The 25,235-nt window shown below is 37.3% G+C and overlaps 1 protein-coding gene across 4 annotated transcripts in view; it reads left to right on the forward strand.

The window, feature by feature from the left end:
* Positions 1-25,235, forward strand: part of ARHGEF28 (Rho guanine nucleotide exchange factor 28) — a 3,217,901-nt gene that overhangs the window by 1,441,254 nt on the left and 1,751,412 nt on the right. For all 4 annotated transcript variants that reach the window (XM_044063941.1, XM_044063943.1, XM_044063942.1 and 1 more), the window contains exon 7: positions 15,392-15,581. In XM_044063941.1, the coding sequence (XP_043919876.1) occupies positions 15,392-15,581 (190 nt within the window). The remainder of the gene's footprint in view (positions 1-15,391; positions 15,582-25,235) is intronic.

Raw genomic sequence — 25,235 nt, forward strand, 5'->3', positions numbered from 1 at the left:
ACACCAACTCCCTAATAGCAAGGTCAACCCTGAATATTTGGTAATCATGGAGTAAACATTCAATATATATTGTTTTTTAATGTGAGATAATATTTGTAAAACACTTCTGTAACACAGCATTTAAGTAAAGTGACCTCAGGCCAGTGTGACTTGACCAGGTGGGATACACAAAGTATCATAACATGATTTGGGAAAGTAGATTTTGCTAGATTGCTCAAATTGTTTTTGAGAGTTGGGTTATACATAATATAAAAGAAATGTCTCAAAATGTATAGTGTTTAGTGGGTATATAGACATTTACATGCATGCATGTATATAAACATTTACATGCATGCTGGAAATTGGAGAAAAGTAGCAGATCCTCAGAAAAAGTTTGGATGCAGTTTTGATACTACTTAAGTGGGTACTGATGTTCCTCCCCTCTTCAATGCCCTTCTATAAGCACATGTCCTGAGCCACTGTCTGATTTCCAACATTTTATCTTCATATTGCAGTGCCGTAAGTGGTGATGGGAGGGTTTTACTTTGTAAATGTTCTCCTTACCTTCTGGGGTGTTGAATAAACCCTTCATATCCAAGAGAGAGGGCAGTCTTAGACTGTTCATTCCAATATGAAGAATGTTCATACTGATGTTAGTCTTGGGAGAGCCATCACTGTCAAAAACTCTGTGTAAAGTCCAGTGAGGTATGTTTTGTTTTATTCATAGGGAAGCCACTGATTATTTGTATGTTTTGTGAGTTACATTAGCAATATCTGCTTTACCGACCTTTGTGTATTGTATTTACAGACTCTCAACACTGCCATGGCACAGCAACTGCGAATGTCTTTATTTACTGTGGTTATTATGAAGTCTGTATGTTTTATGTGTCTTAGGCTTTGGTTTTGCTGAAAGTATGGGTTCTTGAGGGACACATGGGGCTTCTGCAGGTGTATTATTTACCGTGCCTGCAAATGTAGTGGCAGGTATGTATGCATATGGTCTGAAAGTAGGTCTGCTGCTAAGAGTTTAGACAGTTCTTATATGCCAAGGTAACCATTTTGTACCAAGACACTGAAAATGATGTCATGCCTTCTCCCTAAGCTAAAATCTTTGTTAAACAAAAATATAGTTCAGGCAGTCATCTACCTCTAGTCCTAATCTAGTTTTATCTTGGTCAGTAAAAGGTTTTGTAATACGGGTTATTTTTAAACAAATTGTGTGTTTTGTTTTATGTGGTTATAGCTACCAGGTAGAGATACCAGTTGGAAAATGAAAAATGGGAAATTGATGAAAGTTCTGGATACTGGAGTGTACATCTAAAGAGTGGGGAGATAAGAGAAGTAGAGTAATTGATGTTTGGTTTAAAGGGGGGCATTTGTGAAATGCTCCTTTATGATCTCTATGTAGAACAAATAAGATAAGATTGAAAGGAGCATTTCATGCTAAATTTGTATAGTGGCTTATTTCTTAAGAGCCTATAGGGTTAAGAACATGATAAGTTAAGGTGGGTGAGGTGAGAAAAATTAGATATAGACATGTAAATGTCACTTGGGGCACTACAGCTTTGTTTGCCCCAATAAGCCCAAATAAACAAGAATGCAGAAAGGTGAGAAAGGTATTACAGGAAATGTTGAGAAGTTTAACACTTAAACCTATGACTTGGGCTTCGACACAGCATGTGGTTGCATTGGAGTATATCATCAAAGACATATATTAAAATATCAGAGAATAAATAGGATTTGGTATTATGCCAAAGTCAGTTATGTTATGTGGGTGTTATCTGATGAAAATATCTTACAAGTCTCATTTTATTTATTTATTTGTAGTTTGTTAACCAGGAAAATCCATTGGGCCGTAGTGGAGGCCCGGGAGAAAAGCTCCAAGTGCATGCATAAAAATATATACATGTTCAGTAATTGCTGACTTATTGTCTCTTGCAGTGCACACACAATCTGTTATAATCTCAGTGTAGGTAGAGTTAATTGTTACTATTTGTGTTGTATTTGTTGTTGTGCTACTTTTAAAGTAGTGTCCAATGAAGTACGAGTTTATTCTTATTCATATTTATAATATTATATATTTAATATAAGTTTACATTCATGTAAGTATATGAGTAATTTACATAGTGAGGCATGTATTTCATTTACAAGGTTGTATGTATTCTTTGTACTATGTAAGATAGTTAAGTCATCAGTCTGTTTTAAGAATTTTAAACCATGTGTATGCCAAAGCATGTTATTAGAGGAGTTGATAAAGATATGGGGAATAATACAGATCCTTGTACCCAAATGTTGGATGAGTGTGTGTGATATAATGTTGTGCCATACCGTAGCCTGTGTTTTGTCATTAAGATAGCTCCTCAAGTCCTTTAACAGATGGTCTACAGCCTATACTTTGATGTCTTTGTAGAAGGAGGCTGTGGTTAACAGTACTGAGTACTTTAGAAGAGTTAACAAAAAGTCCTGCTGTGGCCTGCCCTGTACCGCATTAGGTTGAGATGTAGTTGACTAACTCCACAAGAACTACTTGTGCAGTGGTGTTTGGGTGAAAATCATGTTGAGTTAGTGTAATTGTTTTATGCAGGGCCAGATAGTCATCAAGTTGGGAGTGTACTACATTGTCGAGAATTTTAGAAAGGGGGCTTAGAATTAGATTTGTCTATAGTTTTTCCAGTATGTGCCTTTCTCCGCATTTTAGAAGTAGAAAAGTACTATATTATTTCCATATTGATCAAAATAACCCTTCTATTAGGCATCTGTTAATGTTTACAGTTAATGGGTATCGCATCATTTTTGAAAATTGTTAGGTGTATATGTGGTAAATTGTCCTGAGGGGGTATATGTGGTAAATTGTCCTTGGGAGGGGGTATATGTGGTAAATTGTCCTTGGGAGGGGGGGGGGGTAATTTACAATCTTGATTTTGTGGAGTAATGAAATATCTTGCATTGTAGGTTTAGGGAGCAAGTTTTGTGGTAAATGACAAAGACAGAAATCTCGCAAAGTCTCCTAATCCTAAAATACAAGATATTTCATGGTTTACATGAACCAAGTCCCCTGAGTTACATTTATTAATTTTCTGGGGGTTTTTTTTGATGAGTATGTGTACAAGTACAATGTATTGCTTCAGAAGAACAATACACAGATGTATATACATCTTATGATCTGCTAGTGAAATAAAAATAAAATCAAACACTTTGAAGTATATGGAAAAGCAGTTCTGTTGTTTTGATAATACTGCAGCAGCTGGTATGGTGAGTTTATTGGTTTCTTTTAGTTCAGTTAGTAAGAAAGCTGTCATGCTGACTGGTGTGGCACTCATTCAGTTTACCACTTTCAGTTGTTTTACCAATGTGTTCTTCCTGCTATGTTTCTTAACTGCATAACTCCCTTTTTTGTCCTGTCCTGTCTTTGCTGTTCTCTCAAGCTAAAGCAGCAGATCTAATTTGTTCACTGAACCATTTAAAAGTTAATTGCTCACAGGAGGACAATCACAATATTTGTGAAAGTAAACTGAAAAAGCAAGTCGAGACTTACAAGCTCAACTGAGCTTCAGATTGTTTTGTTGGTATGATCATTATATTTCACGCTGACACATTAACACATGTAGCCATGCCAGAAGTGCAGCCCCAGCTCACGTGTACATATAATATATTTAAATATAGACAGACGAACTACGAGAGCAGAGTTTGCAATTGATTTTCATAAACTAGTAAATGTATTAAATCATGGTTCAACATGTCGAATAATACAATCTGAAGCCTGCTTGCTTTACCATTTTTTTCTGCCCATGTACCTATAGGCAGGCAGTTTCCAGAAAAAGTCGAAAGAAATATTCATGTTGTCTGTATTTGGATATATGCTTCAGTATAGCATGAAAATCAAGTTGCAGTGATGCAGCGGTTAGCGTTGTCACCTCACAGCAAGAGGTTCTCTGGTTTGATTCTCGGCTGGGGTGCCTTCTGTGTGGAGTCTGCATGTCCTTCCTGCATTTGCATGGGTTTCCTCTGGGTGCTCCAGTTTTCTCCCGCATTTCAAAGACATGCATCTGAAGTATTTCTCCCCTGGCCTCTGCCGAAAATAGGCTCTGTCCCAGTTGGACTTTCCCAGTAAACAAATGTTAAATAAAAAATAAATAAATAAAAAATAATAAGAAGAAACAAAACAAGATATGCAGATAAGACTGGACAAGCCACAACGTCAAACAGCACAAAACAAGTATATCCAGCCAACGCAGCAGAAATTTCACTAGAACTCATGTTTTATAAAACAACTATTAAAACTACAGAAAAACAAGAAAAAAGATGAGCGTTCACCCCCTATTGCAGGCACTTACTCAGAACTAATACACAAAAGTTAAAATTTCCTTAAGTACTCACTTTTAAATCTGGGCAGGGTAAGGCCCTAGATTTTAGCACAGGTCTTAAAGGTACAGAACCATGTAAACCTTTCAAACAGCACGCAATTCTAAAATTCATTTTGTCTCTACAAATTCAGTCTTAGTTTAATGTCACCTCTTCTAATACTAAGTTTAATCAAATCTAGTACCAGAAACATAAATCTATGGGTAGAATCAGTAACTACAACATGCCTAACAAGGGCATTTCTAACATTTTTCTTAGAGATGTCATTATTATGTTCACATATCATGTCCCTTAACGGTCTATTCATTTTACCAACATAATAACATTCACAAACCTTGCAGACAGCAGGATACACTAAATCTGAACTTTTACTGTCTGCATAAAAGTTAAATTGGTAAACATTTCCGGTCACAATATTCTTGTGACTATTACTACTATTTACCTACTTGCACATGTTACAGGATTTACATGGATACAGATAGCAATTCATTCTTACTCTTTGCCGGTTTATAACACAATAACTGTTTCAAGGATGGACTGTTCTTAAAAAATATTAGTTTCACCCAACAAGTTTTTTCATTTCTCTTCAGCAGTGAGAATATGCAGTTGTTCTTCACTATATCATCGAAAATACCAACATCATTAGAGTAGGTAAGGGAAAACCTAACCTTATCCATGTCTGCACTGGGTATTGATACATCATTCATTCTATGAGAATTAAGGTCGGGCAGATTCAGACCTACATCTCAACACTTCATTCTGTGCTAAATCAATCTCTTCTGTATAGCCCTTTATTATAAAATAATTTTTCTGCTGGGCAAAAGATCTCAACATTTCACCATCATCATAACATAGTCTAGATAACCTGTAAAACTGTCATTTTAACACATTTCTGTGGGTGCATGCTTCGCCTGTGTAAAATATTCACTTTCTTGCAAGACTTCTTATATAAAATCATACTCAGACCTGTGAGAGTTTTATAGATAGTAATGTCCAAGAAATCTATCATTTAATTTGAGTACTTTACAGTGAAACTAAGAAAGCTCATAGTATTTTGCAAACACTCCGCAAAGTCCATCAACATATCTTGTAGACTTGTCCAGATAAAAAAAGACATCATCCCCAAAGCCAGTATAAAAGGGGATGAACCAATGAAAAAGATTCTGGTCAACCAACACATACAGAGATTCCCATTAAGCCATGACTAAGCTAGCATAGCTATTGCACACATTGTGCCCATGGCAACTCCAACTTTCTGTAGATAAAGCTGATCATCAAAAACAAAAATATGATGCTCTAATATAATCTCAAGAAAAGTGCGTAACAATTGTATCTGTGCAGTACTATATCCTGAATGATCAGACAGAAAAAGTTTAACAAAATCAATACCAATACCATTCAGAATCACTGTAAACTGTGATGTCACATCCATTGTTACAAGCGAAAAAGCAGTTCCACTAAAGTCGGTCAACCAGTTGTACAACAACAAAAGAAAATGCTTTGTTATCTCTCAGTACATTGGCTGCTTTATCAACCACTGGACGTAACTTCTTTTCAACAAAAATAGAGTGTGGTTCAGTAGCTTACCCATGTCCCGAAACAGTAGGTCTCATGGGTAGGTCTCTTAAACATTTGGGAGACCATAAATAATTGATATAGTGAGATACTCAACTAAAACTATTCATGTAAATCTCTCCCAATGGTGCCTTCCATAAGCAGTTCATGTAAGCTCACCTGTACGTCATTTAAAAGTATTTTAACATCTACATTACTAAGTTTCTGCTAAGTTGAGACATCACTCAGCATAGTAGTTGTACTCTCTAAATATTTGGCAGTGTCCATTAGCACAATTCCACCCCCTTTATCAGCTGGTCAAACATGCAAATGTTCAAATGATATTAATTCATGAAGAGCATGAAATTCAGTCTCAGTCAAGTTATAAAAAAGTTTCTTATGTTTGCGACTCAACACTTCTCTAACTAATGTCTTGGTCACACACTTTATGAAAAGCTTCAGCCAGGGGTGCATTAACTAGAACAAATTGAGCTTTTTAAATGTGACATTCTGGGACTGTGTGTTACCATAAATTGACTTTAGAGAAATGTTTCTCACGTCTCAAATCTAATAAAACTTCACTCAGTACTGAACTTTTAGCAGGTATAAAAGACAGTCCTTTATTAAGAACCCTTACTTACTCTTCTGTGAGAACAACAGATGAAATGTTGAAAATCAAGTCCATAGAGTCTTGCTTCGGACTGCAGGTCCCAAATCCAACTTGGTTTGCCCTTTGGTTCTCTGTTGCTCCATGCGATTCCCCTTTAAATGTTTCTGTCTCAGATAGACAGAATACAACTGTCAATAATGTCGCACAACTTGCTGGGCCTACTTGTGGTGTTAAGAAGTCTCCTTTTTTGGATTTAAAACTTCTGGAGCTGATAAGAAGGAAGAGACCAGAAAAAAGGAATCACTGCAGCAGGGGGGAATCAGTACAAGGTTGACAGAACAGCAAAGAACTTTTCATGTGGAATGTAATGTACTTTTTGGTGCCAGACTTTACAGTTAATGCCGAACATCACATTTGGCAAAAATAAGAAAAACCGGATCAGTGCAAGAAAATATATTGCCTGCCATCTATAAACCCTGTGTAATATAACATTTTAAATGTACTGACAGCTGACTGTCTTAATTTTAGCTGCTAGCCGCTTCCTGTATGTATTTGCTAACTACCTCATGCAGCTTCATTTTAGTGTGTGGACATTTTAAGCACTATTGCTAAAGGCTTACTATTGTACTGGTTTAGTAAAATAATAATACAATAAACATGATTACAAATGAAAGTTTTAGTACTTATTATGCATGCAGTCCTTTCTATTTTTTCATTTGAGTTTTCAGGAACACAGAATTTCTCAGGAGGAAAATACTGCTTGACTGACATACCTATTATATTTATAAATGGAAAATGGCAATTCCTTATTAAACCTTGCCTTATTTTTCCAACATTCACATGAAATGTTTAAATATTATCCAGTAAATCAAATTACTGAATTCTAATTCTAATTTCTAAAGGTAAATCTGTAGTGCTGCAGTTTAGACTGTAAGAAGGAATTACTTCACCTGCTAAGATGACTTTTTTCTTCAAATTTTGCCCCTTAGTTTTCTATATTGTCTCCTCTAACAGATTTCTCTCTCTCTTAATCATTGCTAACTTACTTGAGACACTTAGATGTTGTTATCATGTTCAGTCTCTATTTCCTTTTCTCCAGGATATACATTTTAATTTCCTTCTGCTTGATAAGTTTACTGGTCTATGCGTTAAACCATTTTAATGATAGTAATTGCACAGCTTTCATTCTGTTTTTATATTTGCATTTTTGAAATATTTTTTTTTGTGAAAACAGATACAGTAAAATGTAACAATATTAATAGACAGGTCGTAACATGACCAGACATACATGCAAAACAGTAAGAACCATTTACACATATGACAAAATTCTGTCATTAATTATATATACCAACTTCAAGCTAGAATATGTTCAAAAACGGATTTCCAAAATTCTGTAAAGTAAGTGTGGAATTTCTGAGTGCAAGTTAAATATTTGTGAGCTAGTAGGTATTTGGTAGATAATTGTTTGAAACCCTCCCATGTGAGTGATGCTCTGTCCTTCCAATGTAGTGTAATGTAGTATTTAAGTAAAGAAACTAGTGTTATTCATATTCATGTTTGTAGTTTAGTCAGGCCTGCGGGGATGATATGTAAGAGAGCTAGTTTCTAAGACAAGGTGGACTTTTCATAGCCCATTTTTTCTAGTTGGACTCTAAGTGAGCACCATAGCTTGTAGGTGCATTTGCAGCTCCAGAAGATGTGGAGCAGATCAGCCTTGTGTTTATCACAATAGGAACAGAATGGAGAGGTCTGAATTAAGTAGTGAGTAGTAACGATTTAGGTCATCAGCAAAAGCCACGAGGGTAATTTTAGTGTTAAAGATATTGAGGATATGGTGGAAAGTTTTCTGAGAAATGAGGATAAAAAGGGATTCAATGTATTAATTAAAACCATAGGGGGACATAGGGCAACCTTGTCTGGCACCATTCTCAATGTCAATTCGAGAAGGTAGGTGATTATTAATTTGTAGGTAAGTATGAGCCTTGGAGTATAATGTTTTGATAGCTTGTATGTAGTTATTGGGTATGTTAAACAGAGGCAAGATATTGAGGGAAAAGTTTACATTGAGTCTATCAAATTCTTTCGGGGCATCAATCGCTAAGGTGTAGATTGGAGTACGTGTATGGATAGAGGGATTGCTCATGGTGCCCAGAGTAATGACAAGGTTTGTCTGTGTATTATGAAATCTGATTGTTCAGGGGAAACAAATTTGGAATGATTGGATTAATTCTGTTTGCTAGTATTGATGCAAATATTTTCATATCAAGATTTATTAGGCTATAGGTCTGTAGTTCAGGGGGGTTTTGAGTTTGGTTTAGGTATGAGAATTGTTTTGGCTGCATTTAGATGTGTATCACTTACACCATTGGAAGCAATGTGACTGAACAGATGGAGAAGGAAGAGAGATGATTTTTGTGGGAAGGCTTTGTAGAATTTGGCCGTAAAACCATCTGGACCTGATGATTTGTTGGGTTTGAGTTTGTTGATTGTCATAATAATTACATACTGGGAGATCAGGGAGGATACATTTTTTGTTGCGTAGGACTGATTTTGGTAAAATTTAATTGGTTTAAGAAGGGATCTAGGTCCTGTTTAAACATTTGTGAAATCCTGAAAACTGTTGTACTCCTGATGCAGGTGCACTAATTATCTGTAGTGAAGAAGGACAGCAACTACAGGAAATGCTTCTCTGTATACATTATTCTGCAGTGTTAATAAATGAGCCTGGCAGTTAGTGTAGAATATTAAGGCTACAGTGGATATAGAAAGTGTACACACCCCTGTTAAAATGCCAGGTTTTTGAGATGTAAAAAATGAGACCACAATAAATAATTTCCAAACTTTTCCCACCTTTAATGTGACCTATAACCTGTACAGTTCAATTGAAAAACAAACAAATCTGTTAGGGGAAAAAATATAAAAAAATGTACAATAAGCTGGTTGTGTAAGTGTGCACACCCATAAACTATTACTTTGTTGAAGCACTTTTTGATTTACTTACAGCATTCAGTCTTCTTGGGTAGGGGTCTATCAGCATGGCACATCTTGACTTGGCAATATTTGCCCACTCTTCCTTGCAAAAGCGGTCCAAATCTGTCAGATTTCAAGGGCATCTCTTGTGTACAGCCCTCTTCAGGTCACCCCAAACATTTTCTATTGGATTTAAGTCCGGGCTCTGGCTGGACCATTCCAAAACTTTAATTTTCTTCTGGTGAAGCCATTCTTTTCTTGATTTGGATGTATGCTTGGGGTCATTGTTGTGTTGAAAGGTGAAATTCCTCTTCATCTTCAGCATTCTAGCAGACGCCTGAAGGTTTTGGGCCAAAAGTGACTGGTATTTGGAACTGTTCATAATTCTCTCCACCTTGACCAAAACCCCAGTTCCTGCTGAAGAAAAGCAACCCAAAGCATGATACTGCCACCAGCATACTTCTTTTGGTGATGCAAAGTGTTGTTTTTGCACCAAACGTACCTTTTGGAATTGTGGCCAAAAAGTTCAACCTTGGTCTTATCAGACCATAACACATTTTCCCACATGCATTTGGGAGACTTGATGTATTGCTTCGCAAATTTTAGCCGGGCCTGGATGTTTTTCTGTGTAAGAAAAGGCTTCCATCTTGCAACCCTACCTTATAGTCCAGACATGTGGAGAATACAGGAGATTGTTGCCACATGTAGTACACAACCAATACTTGCCAGAAATTACTGCAGCTTCTTCAGTGTTGCTGTAGGTCTCTTGGCATCCTCCCTGACCAGTTTTCATCTTGTCTTTTCATCAGTTTTGGAGGGACATCCAGTCCTTTGCAACGTCACTGTTGTCCCATATTTTCTCTACTTTTTGATTACTGTCTTCACTGTGTTCCATGGTATATCCAATGCTGTCTAAATTTTTTGTACCCTTGTCCTGACTGATGCCTTTCAACAATGAGATCCCTTTGATTCTTTGTAAGTTCTCTGTGAACCACGGCTTTTGCTGTAGCAGACAAATGAGTAAATGTCAGGAAAATCCTACTTGGACAGCTGAACTTTATTTGGGGTTAATCAGAGTATCTTTAATTGCTAGCAGATGTGTACCCAAGAAGACTCCTACCCAAAAAGATTGAATGCTGTAATTAAATCAAAAGGTGCTTCAACAAAGTATTAGTTTAAGGGTGTGCATACTTATGCAACCAGCTTATTGTACATTTATTTTTTATATTTTTCCCCAAACAGATTTGTTTGTTTTTCAATTGAATTGTACAGGTTATGGGTCACATTAAAGGCGGGAAAAGTTTTGAAATGATTTATTGTGGTCTCATTTTTTATATCACAAAAACCTGGCATTTTAACAGTGGTGTATACACTTTTTATATCCACTGTATGACCCATGGTGGAGAGTTTGATTTCCCTCAGCCTTCATTTCCCTATTGCGTGACCTTGAGCAAGTTATTTAACCAGACAGTGGTTTGGGAGAATTGAAAATTTGGGGTAGACTCCTTAAAGGTTTACTGGAGTGCATGTCTAGTACCTGTCAATGAACTTGTGAACTTTTCTTATTGCTTTTCCACATTTACTGCCAACCTGTTAGGTCACCTGATACAATAAGGTTTGGTGCTGTTAGTATTTTACATCCCTTTAAGTAATTTTCTCTCAGGTATTTATTATCCAGTAGTATTATATTGCACAAAGCTTATAAATTGTTTCACTAACTCTGTAAAGTTACCTCTCATGCAGTCTACCCCGAATTTGTACGGACTGTGCATATTCTTCTTTCTGCCACTCACTCCTCTGTTATGCTTTCTGCTACTAACATGTACACCGAAGAGGACTGATCCATACACCTGTGATATGCAACTCCCCTTCATTCACTGTGGTGCATGTACTTGTGATATACAACTCCCCTTTATTCTCTATGGCCCATACACTTGTGATATGCAACTCCCTGTCATTTACTCTGGTTCATACAGTTGTGATATAGAGCTCCCTTTCATTCACTCCCCTTTGTTCACTCTGACTCTTACACCTGTGGTATACAACCCATCTTCATTCCTTTTGGACTGCAGTTACTATTACCCTGTAAATCCTACTGACTGAGCAGTTTTTAATGAAGAGTGGTAAACTCGGTTTACTTTTGGCTACTTGCATATTCATTTCGTGTTTGCAGTGTTACATGACCTGTTAACATTAGGATAAGCCAACACCTGCAGCAGCAACTCCTTGTGTATTACGTTGATCATTCAGAAAAAAATATTGCATCTGCCTAGTGTAACGGTTTATGTCTTTATGGCATTTATGTGCTTAAAGAATCTTTATTTTTGCTTTTTAAGAGATCTCATTTGTTTTTCCAACCAATGAAATCAACTGCCTGGTGTGAAGTTTGCTATAGCTCTCTTGCTCCCCCATTTCTGACAATATTCATAAATAAATAAATAAACACACATAAATAAATAAACCACAATGGCATTTTCCATGCCTTAGATATTTTCTTATCATCCAGGGATTTGTAAAAGTGAGTGGTCAAAGGCCCATTTACTGAGTTAATTCAGAAATATGGGCTGAAACCTATGTGACACCATTGTTTTGTCCACCTTTTTGTATAAATCCATACAGAACTAGATGTGATGTGACATGGTTAATCATAAACTTCTTCTGCACCTACTAAAATCTCTTGCACTGGATCCCTCTTCCTTAACTTGGTTTACTTCTTATCTAGAAAACCGTCACCAGGCAGTACTCTGGAAAAATTCGCTATCTGCTCTCCTTCCTATCTCTTTAGGAGTACCTCAAGGGTCTATCCTGGGCCCTTTTCTATCTTTATTAATGACCTCTAATCAGCTATCCCTAACACTACCTGCATACAATATGCAGATGATTCCACTATAATTTGCACTGCTTCCTCTCAAACTGAACTCCAGTCTCTTTCACAAAAAGCCTTTTCAACTGTTGAACAGTGGTTCTCTGACCGCTGTCTACTCCTTAACCCTAAGAAAACCAAATTGTTACTATTTTCACCTACCCGTAAATCTACTTCTATAAACTTCTCTGTTACTTCCACTGATAACACTCAAATTACTCCTGATTCTTCAACAAAACTTCTAGGTGTTACTATTGACAATAATCTTAACTATGATTGTCACATTAACAACACAATAAAAGTAGTTAATAAAAAGATTGGATCCCTGTACAGAATCAAACCCTTATTAATGACCTCCAATCAGCTATCCCTAACACTACCTGCATACAATATGCAGATGATTCCACTATAATTTGCACTGCTTCCTCTCAAACTGAACTCCAGTCTCTTACACAAAAGACCGGACCACCTTAGCCCAATCACACCTTATCTCTACCCTTCTATATGCTTCCCCTATTTTCACTAATCTCTCTAAAAGTAACCTTAAGAAACTTACTACATCTTACCATAATATTGCTCGATTTGCCACAGGATCTCAGTTTAGAACTCACCACTGTCTAAACTTAAAACAACTAGACTGGCTTGAACTTCCAAACAAGCTCATTTATCAACAACTCTTAATAGCTCACAAAATTCTATATCAACCATCTAAAACACCAGTTCTCTGTAATCTCTTGACTCCCTACAATAACCTGAAACAACTACGTTCTTCAGACAAACTACTAGTTAATAGTACCAAAACTATTAATTCTGCAGGTAATTCCCTTTTTTCCAACTCAGTTGGCAAAATATGGAACAATCTTCCATCAAATATCTCCTCTTTGGCCACTCTTCCACTCTTTAAAGAACAACTGCAAATACATCTTAATAAATTCTGGCTTTGCTCTTGTACCAACCCTGACTAACCTCATTTCCTCTACCACAATTCTTCCTTCTCTGCTAAGATATCCTGACTGACTTCCTCTGACATAATATCTTTCTAGATATTACTGATCTCATATATGTTGTATTAAAAAAAATATATATATATATATTGTCTACCATTTTTTCAAAACAATGTATTGATACACTGTATGTTTAGATACTATCTAATTTCGTATTGAAAGTCGTTAACCATTTACTTGAATATTTTCTTGTTATGGATGTTTTTTACTCTTAGATGTGTATTACCTATACTAAAATCTTCTTATCCTTTATGCTTACTGCTTTTGTTTTATGTGTATTTGTATTCTCTAATCTTGTTTTAACCAATGGAGCTTTTCTCCCCGGGCCTCCACCGAAAATGGACATATATCCAGCTGGACTAGCCCGGTCAACAAATGTAAAATAAAATAAAATAAATAAATAAACGTGAGTGGATTTTTATTAATCACACTACCAATAACATCACTCTGGTTTAGGGGTTTCCATCCTGTTTTGGGGACACTGAACAGTGTGTTTCAGCTCTGTAATACTTCTCACTCATAGTCTGTTTTATTTATTTTATTTAACATTTGTTTACTGGGAAAGGCTGACTGGGACAGAGCCCATTTTCATTGGAGGCCTGGGGAGAAATGCTCCAGATGAGTGTCTAGGAAACACGGAGGAACCCATGCAAATGCAGGGAGCACATGCAGCCTCCGCATAGAAGGCACCCCAGCTGAGTATCGAACCAGAGAACCTCTTGCTGTGACAATACAGCTGTAACTGCTGCATCACTGCACCACCGACAATCATCATATTATTGTAGTACTTCTACCTCCCTTAGAGTTTTTCTTTGTTAACCATTGTGAATACAAATTATTTCATTTCCTTTTTAATGGGGTGGGCGCCTGTTAATCTACCCATCTCTACCCCACCCCCGCTTCTACTTTGCCTGGTAGTGTTCTCTTTTTCGTCCTTACTGTCTTTTTTCTTATACTTCTTTAAAGTGCTATTTTAAGTTTAACCATCCATGCTATAATTTTATTTTCTACTGCACTGTTTCCACTTAATTTTTTCATGTTGATTTACTTTTCCCAGTGATTTTTGCCACACAAATGGCAGAAGCGGAAGAGAAAAGCAACAGAAAACAGTTAGGTGGCATGACAGTGCAAGACTTATGAAGACAACAGCTCTGCTCTAATATATCTTACATTTAAAATGCCAAAACCATACACCACAATCATTAAGGAAAATGTGTATACTTTATGGTAAAACGTATAGCCTCGACTACAACTGCCTTGCCTTTACCTTGTTTTCAATAATATGAAAAATAAAGATCATGACTACATATTGATGGACAATGCCATACAATTTTTTTTTGTAAATCTTTCTTCTGGTTCTTATTATAGGTAAAATTAATGCAAATATAGATGTGCAAATATGGAATGTCCATACATGTCTGCAACCTGCGTGTTTTGTGTAGGTACAAATTTGGAATGTGTGTGTGTGCCTTCACAAACACACACATGCATTTCTTTTGGCTTGAAGCTCTGCAGTGAAACGTCAGTATCATTGAATTAAAAATAAAGCAAAGGTCCTTTGGGGCACTGGAGATTTCAACATAAAGTAATGGAATATGCTGTCAGTTAATTTCATATCAGAGTTATAATGAGAAAATGCAGATTAGCTGGATTTGTTATATAATAATTTTGCTTTGCCATAACAAAACCAGTTAGGACTGAGTTTATTTACTCAAAATATTTTCTCTTCAGAAGTTAAAATCTAGAATTTGCCAAAGGCAGAGAAAGGAGATCCCATATCACGTTTTGTTTCAGCTTAGGAATGTTTGTTTGTAACTTTGTTCCAACAGTAAACTATGCACAGTCACTGATGAAACAACACATGCACTTTAGTTCACACAAACTGCTTTTTGTTTCACTATCATTTTCATGGATTAATATGTACTTTAGCAGGCAGTAGGCTGCATTGGAATATTTGATTAGTTATTTCATCATGTTGGACAGCATGAAGGAATGGGTCTGTTTCAGAAAATTCCATGCATTAAAATTCTGAATTTCTTTCTTTTTCAGGTATCAAAATGTTCACATTGCACCCTCTGCTGGTGTTATTAAGAAGGCGCTTGACAGTAGCACTTTCCTGGAATTTTGTCACGAGTCTGGCACCTTAGCACTGACAGTGAGCAATACCATGGAACGATCTGTACAGGCAGACATTGAGCTTCTAAGGAAATGTAGTGAAGATAGACACTTCCAAAGAGAAGTAAGTTATGTTTTTTTTAATGTAATAAAGTTCTAAGGTTACCTGGTACTGTTAAACAGTATATCAGAACAAAAAAATTAGCTGCAGTAAAATGATGACAGTTTCATAACTAACAGAAGTGGTATTGTCTGACCTGTCAATGTTACTTTTTTAGTTGCATCATTTGTTACCTATTTTATACACGTCTCTCTTTTGATGTTTCCCTTTGGGTGTTTCAGAATTTGTAATTTTAATAGGTTTTCCAAGTTGCATGTATTCCAAGCATAATCTTTCCATTACAGATTGTGTGTTTAATGATGCAAGTAAAAAAATGAAATCTGTACAATTATGTATGCATGTATGTAAATATAGAAATATAACCGCCTCAGTAATAGAGCTAATTAATGTAGTTAGTGACTGCTGTTTCTGTAATTGCTTCAATTTACTCTGCATGCTACTTTTCAGTCATTTCAACTATTATAAATCAGTTTCTGGGAACACTTTTTTTTTCTTGAACCAGCCCATGGCTGCTTCCATCCCCATGATAACTCATGTGCCTTTTGTAGGTCTCAAAAGAATACTTGTTTTATTATCATCTGTTGCAGCTATATCATGCTGGAAATGGGTGTGTTTCATGTAGTCCCATCTGTTCTACTTCTAGGGGAAAAAGTGAAGTATGTATAGCAAAATTCATACAGAACCATATACAGGGAAATCCCTGACATAGGTTTGCACTGATTCCTCCAGAAAAAGTAACATTTTAAGTTTCAATTGAATGCTTACAGAAAAGCTCTACAGTATTAGCATTAGTATTAGCATTGATTGAAAAAGTTGCCATATTAGTCTAGGGAGAACCTACTATGAAAAGGGTCAGCAGCAAGACAGACGTGTACCATCTAAAAAGAATTAAGTAAGGCTGCGATGTGTGGAAGAGTGAATTGCACCTCTGGTTAGAACAGTAATGCTCTACTTTTTCTTAATATGTGTTACTTCCAGAAGAACAATAAGAGTCATGCATGCAAATGTTAAATGTAATGTTCTTTTTTAACCTCAAAAGCATTAGCATGTCATAATTCATGAAGGTGTTTCTTCTTTTCTCTTCCCAAGAAAAGTTTCTAAATCATTAACAGTACCATGTTGTCTAGCATAAACACCTGTACTGCTAATGTGATGCTGGCTGTTGCTTTTGCAAACAAAGATTTACAGGATGCCAAAACTGCACTTTTTGATACGTGCTCATAGTGAGGTGATGGGATTCATTTCATACAGGTAGTTTGTAATATCCTGTGCAGTAAAACTTGGAGCCATTACATCTTATCTGCAGTTATGTTGAAAACATTATTAGCAACTCTTAAAATAACAGTAATACAATAATAAAAACGTACACATTTCATGCAGTATGATTACCCTGGCAGATCTAATGTGATAAAGGAACTAAATGACACAAAAGTATTTTTAACTTTGCAGTAAGTGTTTGCATATGTACAACACTATGAAGTGTAGTAACTTGGCATCATGGCTGTATTAACTAGGGTTTTAGTAGACGACAGAGAGAAAGTATGTGAGGAAGATAAGTGAAGCAGGAGCAGGAAACCCTTTTCTTTATGAATTTTAGCAGATTATGTCTGAATGTGTTTTATTCTGATATGTTACAAACTGTGGAAGGGACTGAGTCCCATAGATAGCTTGGATCCTGAATAAGAGAAAAAAGGCACATCTGGTAGTAGAAAGGGAGTTATTCAACTTGGAGAAAGTATTTTGCACTGTTATATTGTGAAAGGAGCTAATATGGGGTGTTTTTCACTATAAATCTGTTGCCAAGAGGTGGAGGGTGATATTATGTCTAGTTTTGTGGATTGGGCTTAATACTAGGAAGCCTGACTGCCCTTTCCTTATCAGGGAGCCATTTGCTGCAGTGGTGCTGTTTAGGTGAAAGGAGAATAAAGTTACAAGTCTTGCTGGACAGTGACTGGAGATCATTAAGGTTTTTTTTTTTGGAGACACAGGGTAGTATTGGCAAAGCATGCTCCACCCATGTTTGGAGAACATTTTTCCTATAGCTGCTCTGTTTTCAAGCATGAGAAGTGAAGTTTTTTTTTGCAGAGATTTAGGGTTAAGTTTATTTGACCTTTTATGCTGTTTATGTGGAAGGCTATATTTACGGTCAGGCCCAAAATAATGTCAAGGTATTTGAAAGATTGTATCTTATTTATGCATTTATGTATATATCAGTTGGAAGGAGAGTGGTGTCTTCCAAAAGCATAAGTTTGGTTTGGAAGCACTTAGTAGTTGTTGTTGTTGTCTTTCGGCTTTTCCCGGTTAGGGGTCGCCACAGCGGAACTCTGGTCAGCTAATGATTGGCAGTTGATTTTTATGTGCCGAGTTGCCAGCCCTGATGCACAACCTTCAACGAAGGTATGCCCATTCACGAATGTCTCCACGCAGAAGACGCTCTATCTGAGAATCGAACTGGACAGCGTCTTACTGTGAGGCGACAACGAAGTTGCTTATTTAGAAGCCATGTGTGTAACTTGAAGATAGTTTATTGGAAGGTCTGAAGAATTGCTTTGGGGATGTGACATGGATGACTTAATTATCAGCATAAGTTGTGATGTTTCTATCAATGCAGTCTGCTGACAAGGTGTTAATAAAGATACGGAAGACTAGTGGTGCTACAGCTGAGGCTTGCAGAAGGCCTGTGATTATTTGTTGTGGATTTGAGAATCCCCCTTACTGTAATTCTCAGTCAGCTTGTGTGGTAAAATGAAGCATAGTATAAAATCTAGGCTGACTAAAAAAGTGGCCTAGGTCATGCCTGAAAAGGGTCATTTTACCAGTTCAGTGCACTTGCATTGATAAAAATGTGCATATGCATATATTGATGTATAAATAAATAAATGATCAATCAATCAATCATTTAATAAGGAAACTATTCCCCTACTTTTAATTTCCTTTTTCTGTTTCATGACATAAATTGCATAACCCAACTCTGAAATCTGACTTACTTTCGTATTTGTCAACAGCTGTATTAAGCACTGAAAATAAACTAAGTAAACTACTGGGTTTACCATATTAATACCAGTTTTGCTTTCATTTTTATACAGAATACTGTTTTTAATTGGGTGTAACTGGCAACCCCAAGCAGCTTCAAAATATCCATCAGTTTAGTTTGTGGTTTTTAAGTAAGGGTTACACTTTTCCAAAGTAAGCCGTCCTAATAGTAAGCTTTAAATCAAAAATATCTTCTTTGCAAAAATAACCTTTACACTTTCCACGATCTCACTATTACTATCAGTATTTACATATTTTTTTTTCAATTCTTCCAACATCACTTCCTCATTCAAAAAATAAATATTTAAAGCTACAGAATACTCATTTTCAAATTGTATACTACCTAGCATTTCCTTCAGACTCAAGTGCAATATTTATATAATCCTAACTTCTCCAAACTATATAAAGCCTATATTAATGTCCTCATTTCTAAGTTTTAATCACTAAAATCAGATCATACATTAGGATTCTGGTATCAATAACTTTAATTTTTTCACCTGACATCTAGCTAATAATTTCCGTTAATGTGACAGTTCTAGTGACAAATGCATTTATCATCAGTGTTGACAACAGTAGACTGAATAGACAACCCTGTCAAACTCCATTCCACTTTATGCAATTGCTTAAGATTCCAGAAACTTCCAGCCTTATCTAATTAGTCCTTTAAACATACACACACACACACACACACACACACACACACACACACACACACACACACACACACACACACACACACACACAGACACACACACACACACACACACACACACACAATTATATACACATTTGTCAACTTTAACAATAATCAACAAGGAAGTACTCTCTCCCAGACAATCAACTGCAACACCTTAATATGTACACTTTATTACTAAAACAATTCTAAGTGTTTTGCTGTCAAGAGAACTCTACTCACACACTTTCACATGCTTTTCACATTTAGCCCTGTACATCAGTTAGCTGGTGCAACACAGTCTGCTGCTGAACATACAACTGTCTTACCCTAGCTAAACATTTATTAAACTGTAATAGCTTGAGCCTGTGAAGTGTATAAATACTATGTTAAACATATTGTTCAACTGTGATTTTGTAACATGTTTGAAAAATGTGCATGTAACTTTAAATTTGTAGTGCTTGGGAATATTCCTGCAGTGGTTACCACAAGCAATTAGGCAATCATAGGGACTTTGCTCCAAACGACAGTATACTGAAAGGCTACATTTAGTAAGAGTTCATCACTGATGGACCAGTGTGATGCGTCGAAAGCAAGACCTGGGTGCATTAATTAAGCAAGGTTCCTATCAGGGCGAGCATATGGAATAAAACTGGTGTACTATACTTGATTTCTGGAACTGATATCATGAAGCCCTGAAAAAAGGTCTATAGCCTGGAGTGAACTAGTGGATTAGCTGAGCTAGAATCCAACAGTATGGCCTAGGAAAGAGTCCTTCCTGTATTCTGATAGGATATCATGGACTGCTGAACTATTTGAAAGCACTGTCTTTGTTGCTTTTTTTAGAAAAGCAGTTGAGACAACGCTTTAATATAAAAAGTTAATAAATGCATGTTTAGTTTATATTCTGCCACCAGTGTTTTCATAGATTGTACAGTGGTGGAGAATGCAGACATTTCAGGCAAAAACCTCATGCCTTAAGTCTCACGGTAATCTATCACTAGCCAGGTGATTGCACTCTCCCTGTTTGAGAGAGCATGGAGGAGTTTGTTTCACTTAACTGTGTTCATATTCAAGGGGAAGTGGGTTCACCCCTTTATTGGGAAAGCTTAGACTGTTATAACAACAGCGAGTAGGCCTGGGCAGTGAAGCTGACAACTCAAAGACTATGCCAGTTATGGGCATAAAGGAGCATACCTCTCAGCCTCTTAGCACTAGAAATCTTGACAAATAATGGGAGGACAAAGGCCCACAAATAGGGACAGATTTTAAATACTGCACTTATAAATTTAGAAAGTTGCTAGAATAACAAGTTTTGCATGAGTATGCATTTTCTAAAGGATATGAAGTCTGAAACTCAAATGTGTGTCATTATTTAGTGACTTTAATCAAAAGTGATTTATCATAAAACCACAAGTTTTATAATGAACAGAATAAAAATATGAGATAAAAATCTGGACATTCTGTAAAAATCTAGACAGTTGAGAGGTATGTAATGGAGACTGATGGTGCAAACTATGACAAATAAATGTTAGTACTTATAGAACTGCTGAGGTGCAGACAGTAAAATTTCTTAGCTGGGCTTTTAATTTACACAAACCGATAAGATAACCGATCGATTTTGCTTAACTTAACATCACCAGGAAAGAAAAATTTTTGAAATTTCAGTAGTAGTCAAGTCTAAAAAAAAAGCCTTATGTAGAGAACTGGTGTTATATACTGTTTCCAGAAAATTTGATAAATTAGTTATTGTAATAAATCATTTTCCAGTAAATGCCACAATACTGGGTAATGCTATATGTGTTTCTAAGGTTGAAGATGTAATGAGAAATGTATCTTTTCATTGAAACAGAATGTAAGAGATGTTAATTTGATAGAAGTGGAGAAGGAGAGGTCACATTGCTGTTTTGTAAATGGAAAACTATTATGAAAACTGAAATGCAAGCTTGAAACAAGTTTTCTTCAAGATGTAGAATAACTGAGACAGTACAGTGTCAAAATGTTAAAACTAAGCTAGTAAAATGTATTGCAATTGTAGAGAGCAGACTGCTTCAAGAACTACAAAATTTTTTATCAAGTGTTCCCTAGGGTATAAACATACGATTACAGATTATCCTCTGACATGTGCTGGGGAAAATAATTGTATCCTGTGGCTACAACCCCTGATTTGATTCATGATTTAATAATAGGAAACGATTTTCCAATTTTAAGACACTATGGGAAATATGGGAGAAATGAAGGTCCATTATCAGTGTGGCAAGTTGATGCACTTAATAAGAAAGAGAGTAACAACCAGATATAACTTTTAATTGTAAATTTGGAAAGGAAGTAGAACAAAACAGTGAAAACCATACATTGTTCGAGAACCAAACTCGGGAGAAGGAGGTTGACTTTGAAATGCACCTCCTACCCTCTCCTCCCACACGAGTGCAGACCACAAACCTTCTTAATATAAAATAACTGGCCTGAAGCCCAAGTGCTTAAACCAGAACTAAAACACGTTTAGAATAACAGACACTAGTAGCCCAGCATAATGCATCGGAGATACTTCGGGTATAACTTACAGTGGGTAAGACAGCAATTCAGGTTGTAGCCTGCTAAAGGTCCCCAACCATGTCCCAAGACTCTCATTCCATGTTCCTAAGCACCCTGGAAACTATTAGGGTCCAACCCAATACTCTCATACTGGGTGACTTCAACTACCCCTCCAAAAACTGGGAAAACTACTCATGCACCGATACACTTGCCCAACGCTTTTTGGAATTCATTAATTCCAATGCGCTGGACCAGCTCATTCTTACCCCCACTAGAGGAAGCAACATGCTTGACCTGGTTATTACTAGCATGGACAACCATTGCTCAACACCTATAGTCAATTCCTCCTTGGTTAGATCCAACCACAAACTAATTACCATGGAAATCTACGTCACCCACACCACCAGCAAAGGTAACCACCGTGAAAAATTTCTCCAAAGCTGACTGTGAGCTCCTAAAAACAGAGGTGGCTAACTTCACGGCACCCATGCAAATGGAAAATAGGTGCATGACTGCTGAATCATACACCAATGTACTGTACGAACACATACATGAATGCATGGAATTAGCCATTCCCAGCAGAACCAAGACAGTCTCCTCCAAAAAAAGGAAGCCAATCTGGTGGTCACCGACATTAACAAACTCTACAACAGAAGGAAGAAACTGTTGCAGAAAAAGGTGAAGTCCCAAGACTGGAAAAACTCCCTTATTAGCCTCAACAAAAAGTTGAGATCCCTCATCAAAACCTCTAAAGCTAGCTATGAAGGCAGAATTGTGGCAGACACTAAAAACAACTACAAAGCCTTCTACAGTTATATCCAGAATTTCCATGGCAATGCCCAGATTTGCTCTGAGTTACTGCACAATGGTAACTCCTATACTGAGCCAACAGATATTGCCAACATACTGGCAGACAGATTCAGTGGCAACTTTACCACCCCCCCCCAAAGGACCAATCACAATACCGGAAGAATGCCAGGCACCCAATATTACTGCAGCACAGCTTAAAGCTGCATTGTCCAAGGCCAAGAATACAGGTTCCATGGGACCCGACAATATCCCTGGCTGTGTTCTACATGAACTGCAAAGTGAACTGGCACCACACCTGTGTGCCCTGTTCAATCACAGCCTCACCTCAGGCTTTGTCCCTACAGAATGGCGCACTGCTACAGTCATCCCTCTCCATAAAGGGGGAGTGACTACAGACCCCGGGAATTGTTGCCCCATTAGCCTGATGAGTCTGATATGTAAGGCTATGGAGAACATTATCATGGATCTAATTAACAAAGCTATAGGGAATCTCCAAACTCTGGATCCCACGCAGTTTGGTTTTGTGAAGGGTAGATCATGCCTGCTCAATCTGGTTGACATCTTTGAGTAAGTCATCAGAGCTATGGATGAGGGCAAGGCAGTTCATACAGCTTACCTTGATCTGGCTAAGGCCTTTGATACCAATCCCCACTCAGGAATTCTTAATAGACTCACCAAACTAGGCATCAGCCCCTATATTACTAGGTGGATTGAAAACTGGCTCACAGATAGAACCCACAGTGTGAAAGTAGCAGACTCCAAATCAGACTGCTGACCAGTCACGAGTGGAGTCCCACAGGGATCGGTCCTGGGTCCTCTCCTGTTTGGCATCTACTTCTCCAGGCCGACATGGAGGGACTCTTGCTGACCAAGTTCACCAACGATTGCAAGCTGGGAGCCATTATTAACTCCCCAAGTGATGTAGACATCCTACAGAAAGGCCTCTCTGAGACCAACGACTGGTGTCAAAACCATGGCCTCAAGCTTAATGCCAAGAAATGGGTCATCATTTCCTTCTGGGAAAAACTCAGTTCTTACTAGTTATGGCATTGATGGTAGTGCACTGAACACTGAAAGCGTTATAAGAGATCTAGGGACACAGGTTGACAGCAACCTCTCCTTCGTCCACCACATTGCCACCGTGGTCAGAAAGTCCTTTTATGTGTCACATCTCATTACCAAGGGTTTTGCATCCAGGAAGAAAGAGGTTGTCATCTCTCTCTACTCTTCCCTCATTAGACCAATCATAGAGTATAGTGCCCCATTTGGCATGTTACCTCACTAAACACCTGCAGCAGCTGGAAATGTCACAAACGTACCTCACAAAGAGAATCCTAGGCCTTAAAAACATGGCCTACAGGGACAGACTCAAAAAACTCCAGCTTTTCTCTGTCTCATATCGTCTATTAAGAGGCAAACTCTGCTTACTTACAAAGCCATGTCTGACCCAGCCCTGTTAGAAATGTTACACGTAAAGAAATCTCAATTCTTCCACGCCACACACTCCAGGACCTCAACCTCATTACCACAATCAACAGAACATGCTGGAGGGACAGGTTCATAACCCAGAGAGTGCTCATGCTCTGGAATAGACTTCCCATACATGTCAAGAAGAGCACCTCACTGGACCTTTTCAAAAGAAATCTTGAAGAGTGGATGGGAAATAGAAAGTTCAGCCCGGGATCACTCCAGTGGCTCTACTTGATAGAGGCACCGGGAGCTAATGGAGGCATGATGGTAGGGCAGCTCTATGGGTTAGGCTTGTAAAGGCTCCAGGGCTGTTGGCCTAGTACACACGTATGAACCTAAAAGAAGAGTTTATACTGAGATGCAGAGACAGTAATATGAGCTACTGATCTTACCAGTAAGCCCCATAAACTTTAAGAAGGTAGATGATTTGTATAGCCAGTGGAATATCATTGATGTACTGACCTTAATTTCTGGAGCTGACTGTGAGAGTGAGGCATAGGAAAAAAGCCTATAGCCTGGGAATGAGCTATTGGACTACATGAGACCATAGAAAAGAGGCCTATCTGTATCTTGATAAGACTGTATAGACTGGTGATCTGTTTGAAAGTACTATTTACATTGTGCCTTAGAAATTCAAATGAGTTTATATTTATATTTTTTTGCATATCCTGCCTTCAATGTCCTAACAAAGACACACCCCTGAAACAGCAGTCAGTATAATAAATGCATATGAGCTACTGACCTGCTAAACCACACGTAAATGTTTGTCAGGTGCTCTGTCTCATACCCCCTTTACTTATTTATGCTACCTCCATGGTCAGACAAGCATGACCAAATGACAATCTGTGTAACTACTATGGTTGGCCTGGCATGATTGACTATAAGATGGTGAATGACAAGGCATATGACCATTAACAAGCTATGGCAAATCACACTGCATCCATATGTATTTTTCAAAGCTAGTAAACCTTCTCCTTATTTGTTTCCACACAAATTATTAATGATCTCACAATTTTCCTTAAATGGAACAGTCTTCCTCTTGCTGTCTTGTTGGGAATCTTTAGGCCTAAGTAACTTCTCTAATACCTCTTATAATCTTAATTGCAAAATTTCACCAACAGCTTAAAATCAGAGCT

The sequence above is a fragment of the Protopterus annectens genome, chromosome 2.part2, assembly GCF_019279795.1.
Source record: "Protopterus annectens isolate FY-2018-M chromosome 2.part2, PAN1.0, whole genome shotgun sequence".
In the NCBI taxonomy this organism is placed as follows: domain Eukaryota; kingdom Metazoa; phylum Chordata; order Ceratodontiformes; family Protopteridae; genus Protopterus; species Protopterus annectens.